General features: G+C 42.9%; 1 protein-coding gene across 1 annotated transcript; it reads right to left on the reverse strand.

The window, feature by feature from the left end:
- Positions 1-4,769: 4,769 nt before the first annotated feature.
- LOC119326060 (high-affinity nitrate transporter 2.1-like) lies at positions 4,770-6,296 on the reverse strand. Its single transcript, XM_037599764.1, has one exon. The coding sequence runs from the start codon at positions 6,294-6,296 to the stop codon at positions 4,770-4,772; it is 1,527 nt and encodes a 508-aa protein (XP_037455661.1).
- Between the last annotated feature and the right edge of the window lie 1,751 nt (positions 6,297-8,047).

Here is an 8,047-nt window from a genome sequence, read left to right on the forward strand (position 1 = left end):
CCCCGGATGCCCACTACCGATCGATCAGCTGTCCATTGGTTCATGGCCGTGGTCCCGTGGACCCGTGCACGGCTGGCTGATGGGTGAGCGCCGGAGGAGGAGATGCATCGGCGTCCGGCCGGTGTCAATCGCATGATGTGCAGAGGTAGATGCCCTATCAGCATTCAACATCGGCGTCCCCAGATTTTTCTCTTCACCTTCAACATCTGTAGGACTAAAATGCTGTGCAACTTTCAGCATGCCCCATCTTCACACTTGAGTCGAAGCCAAATTAATGAGACTTCGCTTAAGATCACCAGCCCTTGTTTTCAGCCCATAATATTATTATATTTATCGATGTTGTATCGTAGTCTTCCTGCACGTGCAAGAGGAGTATCTTATGATGTGTTTGTGTTCTCACAGGGGTTTGGAGAAGCTGGAGTGCCACGTAAATGAGCTCACCTGTCTAATTAACACGTATCTAAAATGCAGTGCAACTTTCAGCTCCTATCTTTCAGGGGGGTCAAATTTAATACACCCATGAAGTTGTCTCTGGAGTGGAAAGTAACCGCGTAATGCACTCAACAATCTCAATCAGGTAGACAATATCTTATGGTAGTATCATATATAACAATAAAATATGATTCAATATCTTCCTTAGCACGCAGACATATCACAACATGCGCCCATGCAGGAGTATTATGCTACTTATATGAAATATTTTACAACTATACAATTATCAAATACAAAAGTTACAGAAGTTTATTTGTATTTTTAGTTCCAGCTCACAATATTAGTCCAAATATTATTGTTCTATATAACCAAATCTCCTTGAAATATACTCCCTCCGTCCGGAAATACTTGTCATCAAAATGAATAAAAGAAGATGTATCTAGATGTATTTTAGTTCTAGATACATCCCTTTTTATCCTTTTTGATGACAAGTATTTTCGGACGGAGGGAGTATTAGCAACCAATTTTCACATTAATGTGTTAGTTATCATCTAGTCATATGTTGCTTTGCGGCCGTGACATATTCAATGGGAATGCATCTCTCTTTGTGATCACCGCATGCTTAGAAGTTCTGGTATAATTAAGAAACGTATGAAGGTCCTTCATAAGCAAAGGCAAACATCAGTTATTTAACTAAGCACTAATTCATGCCAACGATTTATTTGTAACTTAGCTAATATGTCCTCTTTCCGCAGAAAGTCTCCCTTTCACCGTAGTCTTCTTTCTACTTGAGGCCGTTAGATACAGCTGATGTCATAGCAGAGATAACTTCATATATGGCGGTTACCGGTCTTTTTCATCAACCTTGTTACTTAACATGCTGAAAAGCTCCCTTTGTCAATTTCATTGACATGTAATGGAGGTTGGAAAACAACCGGCACAACAATCGTTTTCAGCAACGTTTAGTTTGTCATTGCTGAGCTTTGCCCACTAGACTTCTTTACGTGGCTATTAAATGTCAATGAAAATACCCTTACCGTCGCTAGCACTATTGCATGTGCATGTACGGCCCGGCCATGGTGCACGTTAGCATCTACTTGCAGCTCCAGCTAGGGTCAACTATATGTGTACACGGTTATAGTTTGACTTGTACTCCTCCATTCCATATTAGTTGTTGCAGATTTAATACAGCTTTGTAGTAAATCAACGACAACTAATATGGAACATACGGAGTAGTACCTATTTATACAGACTTCATTCACCATCCTTATAGTAGATAAAATGTATTCCAAACTTGTCAAAATGTATTCAAGAGTGCCCTTGTTTCAAAGTCCTCATTGCAAGGAACAGGAATATGCCAATGAAACAAAAATTAGACTTTTGGTTCAAAAGATATAGATTTAAATTAGAAAGTCGGAAAAAGAAACATGAGAGGTGGGATGGGTGGGGCTATCAAAAGCTGTGAAAAGCTGAACGCATGGGCCCTATCTAAGGGAATTAAGGGCTAAAGCACATGCAAAGACCAAACTAATTTCTGAATCACGAGGCAATCAGAGGGAAAAAAATATGTGTGCTCCCACACCTGTGCACCACAAATCCTCTCCCTATTGGATGTATGATACAAATCACTATGAAAAGCAACAAAAAAACAGACACAAAGTAAGAATAATAAACTTAGCCTTAACATGCACAATTGTACTCGCCTTATGGGTCACGAGGGGTAGTTCTTAATTAAATAAATATTGCACCAAGAAAAAGAAGGCACGACATGCTTAAAATAAAAGTTGTTCCGCTCCTTCCAAATGTTCCACCAGACAAAAATTGGATGCCTCCAAAAAGCACGGGCCTTAAGAGCAGCATCCTGTATGGCATTTGACAAGTAGGTGGTAGAAGACCATGTAATGCCCACAAACCACCAACAACAACAAAGCAAAAGTACACTCAATGAAATTATGATTTCAGGTTTCCAAGGTGGCAAGAGTTCACATTAAGCAATAAACCAAGACAAGAATTCAGATGCCAGTGTTGCCCTATCATTGTATCATGAGTGTTAAGGGGATCCACTCAACAAAAACCCAAGAGAAAACATTGATCTTATAGAGGCTTTCACATTTCCAAATTTTATGAAGAAAAATGGCACTTGAAGACCATCATACATGAAATGTTAGATCCTAGACGGTGATTACGCAACAATGCCCCACTCATTCTATAATCCCTCCGGTTGTTAAAATTCCCTATAGGCTTGAGTGGAGAGAGGGAGTCTAATAGTAAGATCCATCTCCGCAAGCATACCATCAAGATAAATATTTTGATTGAGGACATATGAGAAGAGTCCTCAAAATTTGTTTTCCAAAAGATCCTCCTGAGTATCTTTTCAATACTAATAGAAGAACCACCTTCTGGAATGCACAGAGTAATGCAACGGTAAGTGGGCGAAAGGGAGAAAACATCACACCACCAAAATGAGCCCACACGACCAAGAGCACGAGGAACCACAACCTGATAATAAGTTCGACAGATAAGAGCAACCAATTTGAAACTCGTGTAGTTGTTTAAGAAAACTCATGTAGTTCGACAGATAAGAGCATTTAACATTTCTGATAAAACTCGTGTAGTTGTTTAACAAAAAGGCCCTCAATTTGAAATGTGAAGATTAATCACACCCAAAAGCGCCTTCCTCTTCGGTCGGAACACTATGGCACACACATCCAAGGATTGTGTCTATTCTCTAGATCATCTTTGGCCCAAAGACAATGCCGACGAGTTCTATCACATGCTTGATCACAGTCTTTTGATGCTTCAATTACCACATGAAATTAGTTATACACGTTGTTATCCTCAACCCACCAGACAACCAGCCAATGAAGATGATCAAACACAACCACGAGAGATCTTGCACAAGCTTGAATCACCTCCAGCTAATATGGAACACAACACTGTAAACCTGCTTGTAGACTAGGGGACTAGTGTTGCTCCTCTCTCACCCAAGGGATCCATATCTATCGGATTAGGTCAAAATCTAAGACTTTAGTAGCACATGAATTCACCAAATTAGGTCAAATAACTCACAAGAATACATCTTTAGAGTCTCCACACAGGCATCACCGCCATGACGCTACAGCTTGACCACAAAACGTGTACACGTTGCACCCATTTGAGGTGAGAAGGACACACCTGACCTAGCGCGATGACTTTGGCCGCCACTTTCCAACAGAAACGCATGCGTATGTGTAAGAGGATCCAACATTTGTCCATGGTTCTTGGTTAGCGATACGACCTCCATGTTTCCTTCATTATGATATTGGCGTATTCTTATTTTTCATTTCGATATAGACAAATATACAAACAATATACATCTTTGAAGCTGCCTAGAGAAGCGCATGAACATGTACAAACTACACATAGATCAGTAGAAAGTGTGTTTATTAGTGCATAGTATAAAATTATAAAATATACCGAAGGACGGTGAAAGGCTAGTAAACATACTGTAATATATAAAGAGCTGCTCAAGGTTAAGAATCTCGGAACGACTGCGGTTAGATTCAGTCCGGTCTTCGTCATCAAAATAGCTAGTAAACAGTCCCGTCCGTATGAACCACGTGTCGATCGGCCCGTACTCTCGCAGGTCAAACTCTTTGCGTGCTGAATGTATCTAAAGGTAGAAAATCGGATCACCGAGTCATTTGAATTTTTTTTTCTCCTGTTCTTTTGGCAAACCTGACACTTTTTTTCCTCGAGCACAGCAACTTTATTGACTTAGAGAAAATGCAAGTGTTATGCATGTCGCTATTGAGAGCTCAGGCTATAGATCACTCAGAATATTATAGTACTCCTCACGCTTTCAAGCATGCACCGCCACCATTGTTGTTGATAGAGTCGCTCTTTGAATGGTCCTGTACTTTGGTGTGGAAGAAGTACCTAACTTCGCATCACGCTAGGAATAAGTAAACTGCCGTACGCTTGCACTTTGGTGTGGAGTCGAGTAGTGTTTGCACTTTGGTGTGGAAGAGTTGTGTTCTCATGCATTATGCAAGAACATTGACCAATGCTCACATATTCATCTTTCTCGTAACATATTACAAGCCCTTACAAGTACAATGAAATAATCACCTGGTATATGTGGTAAGCCATCTCGGAAAATACAAATATTGTCTCAAAAAGTAAGATGAAGCGATGCTTATTCCCATATTGATAGTTCTCATACATGATACAAGCCCCAGTTAGATAAGCGCCCAAAAGGCAGGTGGTCTGGGAAACCACACCGGCAAATGGGATGGTGCGTACGTATGTATGTATACGCGCATGGTATACATTGAGGTAAAAAAAATACCAACGCCTTACACGTGTTGTGGCGTGCTGTTGGGCGGGGTAGCAGGTACGGCGAGGATGGCATTGCGTCTGCCACGCTCAGATATGCTGTTCTCGGCGAACTTTAGGCCAGCCATGTGGAGGCCCTTGCCCTTCTCCTCCTCTGTCCACTCAGACGAGTAGTACTCCTCCTCGGTGGCGTCGGCGCTGGGAGGGACGAGCATGGATCCCCACTGCGGGAAGTGCACGAGCACGACGGGGAGTGTGCACGCGATGATCATGATGCCCATGTATTGCAGCCCTTTGCCGGTCGTGTACTGCGACGAAGTGAAGAAGAGAAGTTGTGTGAGACCCCCGCCCACATTACCGCCTGCGCCGGTCATCCCGGAGACGAGCCCGAGGGAGCGTCGGGAGACGAAGGGGATGACACCATAGACAGCGCCGCATGCAGCCTCGACGCAGATGGAGTATAGAACCATGCATACTATGGAGGTGGGAAGGGTGGATGCACGACCGAGACAAAGGCAGAAGACTCCACCAGCGGTCTGGAGGATCCAAATGTTCCAAAGCCGGGCACGCATGCCGAAGTAGCGAGCACCAAGGTCAGAGAGGTAGCCACCCATGGGGCGTGCAAAGATATTGGCCAAGCCAAAGCAGGCGGCAATGATGCCTGCTTTCCGAAGGTCCAGGTAGAAACTATCATAGTAGTACCCGGCAATCACGTTGTTTGAGGTGAGCTCGACCCCCATGCAATAGCCATAGATGAAGACAAAGATCCATGTACGGTAGTTGGTGATGGCACCCCGGAGAACCTTGGAGAACTTGTCCTTGTTCATGCCACCATTTTTCTGGAGGCTCCTCAGGTTACCATCGGGAAGGTCCTGTCCCAAGGTGAGCACGAGCAAGCCCATCACCACCAACATCATTCCTGGCACGAAGTAGGCGATGCGCCACGCAGTGAAACGCGTCGCACCACATGCCTTGATGGCATCGAAGACGAAGGGCATGATGAGCTGTGTGGCACCTCCACCCATGTCTCCCCACCCCGCTGTTAAGCCGCCGACTGTCCCAATGATCTTGCTATTGAACATGGTGCTGATCCAGTACTGGCATGACACAAAGGTGGCAAGTGAGACACCGATGAGGAAGCGTACGGTGATGTATCCGGCTGGACTGTCGATGACGGACATGCAGAACACCGCCGGTGCAGAAAGCATGATGAGGAAAGCACCGCCGTAGCGTGGGCCAAGAAGGTCGCAGATGGCGCCCATGGCCAGCCTTGAGAAGATGGCGCCAGACACAGAGGCGACCCCAGCATTGCCGATGTCAGCCTTGGTGAGGTTGAGGTTGTCGCGGATGATGGGGATGAGTGGTGCGGCAGCGAAGGTGGAGACAACGCAGGTGAAGAAGGACATCCATCCAAGGTGGAATGCACGCATATGTGGGTTGCCAAAGGAGAAGATTTTGATGGACTTGGCCTTGTGCTCAGAGTCCACCGGCAGCGAGAAGTTGGTGGATGCTGCGGTGGTGCCTGTCGAGCCGATCTCCATTTCCATGTCCTCTTCTGTTGGGGCTCGAAGCCTTCTTCTTTCCTTGGTACTTAGCTCTCTTCAGAGCTGCACCGCGGACTGAAGAGGCGAGAGCTAGGTAGCTAAGTCTCTAGGTTGTAATGGTTGGGTGCTCAAGAAGTTAGAAGGATACATGTATTTATAGCATGCACGGTCCTTACTTCAGTTTGACACGTTCTCTGTCGTATCCTGACGTTTCCTTTTGTCCCCATTTCTCTTGATCTGCTGAAATTAACGCACAACATCAGTCACATGTTTGACCTCTTCTTCTTCTTAATGAGTAAGAGTGTCCATCTGTTTCGTTGAACTTATCAGGGCTGTTTTGTTGAACTTATCAGGGTTGCCGGTGAAAACTATGTATGGGTTCTAACAGGTTCTAAAACAAAGTCCATTATGATGTGAATGCCATGCTATACAAACATGTAAATTCTCAAGTTCGCACTGAAACTTTGAAATAAATAAATATGCTTTTCCATGGAGCTGTCGTAAGCAACAACTTGTTTTCAATTGGATTTTTTCTCGTATCTTTAGGTATGTGCATATTTCACACATCATCATATGCATGATACTGGCCGTGAACCCGTGTTTTAACACACGGCATATGTATAGATACTAGGCGACGTGTGTTTTTCATGTAGTGTGATGTATGATACTCATTTATTTTTTTGCTGGTGTATGATATTTCCTACTATGATCAGCCTTCTCAACAAGTAAAGGAAAAGTAGTGATTAATGGAAGTTTTAGGGCGTCACACCCTAGGTAGTGAATGCCAAGCATGCCAATAAATGGAGGATAACTAAGACATGCGGTGGTGATTTTTCTTTTTTTTTTGAAAGAGAAGTATTTTGAATGAATGCTTGGCGATTGAAAAACGATTCAATTTCTCTTGAGAAAGGTAGAGGGAGGAGAATGTGGCCTTTTATTTGTGATTTTTAAGATTGTTCTTATATACATGAAAGGTGGGAGTAGCTAATATAAACAAAACCACAGTCATTTGCAAAAAAGCATGCACAGTAGTGTTCGTGCCGTTCCATGTTAACTCGTTGGCTCCATATATATAGGAACATGTGGCTCTACGGCCTCTACCTATGTACATACTCCCTCCGTCCGAAAATACTTGTCATCAAAATGGATAAAAAGGTGTGTATCTAGAACTAATATACGTCTAGATACATCCCCTTTTATTGATTTTGAAGACAATTATTCCCGGACGGAGGGAGTAGATATTAAGTTTTGTTAAGTGAATATACTCCCTCCTTCCCGGTTTATAGGGCTTATCTAAAAAAATTCGGTTTTCCGTTTTATAAGTCTCAATTTGATTGTTCCCATCACATGCTCAGATTTCTAGGTGAATTAGTTCATTGCATGCAAGGATTATGAGAAACTTGACCAATGCATGTACTTCATGAATGCATGCATTGCAATTAATGCATTGGTAAACACAATTATTTGAGGAAAACGAGCGCATTAATTGAGTGCTTTTACAAATCATGGAAATTATTTCACCACTCATTATCTACCTTGGTTGGTGAGATTTTTGAATTGAGTCATGTAAATCGGAAAGGAGGTAGTAGTAATATGCAACTTTTATGATATATAGTCATAAATAAGTACTCACTCTGTAAAAATATATAAGATCTATTAGTGATCTAAATGTTCTTATATTTCTTTACAGAGGAGATGTCACATAAATATACTAATAACATAATTGTTGAGCAATGGCTTGTCCCAACCTAATA

The sequence above is a fragment of the Triticum dicoccoides genome, chromosome 6B, assembly GCF_002162155.2.
Source record: "Triticum dicoccoides isolate Atlit2015 ecotype Zavitan chromosome 6B, WEW_v2.0, whole genome shotgun sequence".
In the NCBI taxonomy this organism is placed as follows: Eukaryota; Viridiplantae; Streptophyta; class Magnoliopsida; order Poales; family Poaceae; genus Triticum; species Triticum dicoccoides.

Excerpts from the sequence above, each read along its gene's own strand:
- LOC119326060 (XM_037599764.1), bottom strand. The coding sequence starts at position 6,296 with ATGGAAATGGAGATCGGCTCGACAGGCACCACCGCAGCATCCACCAAC.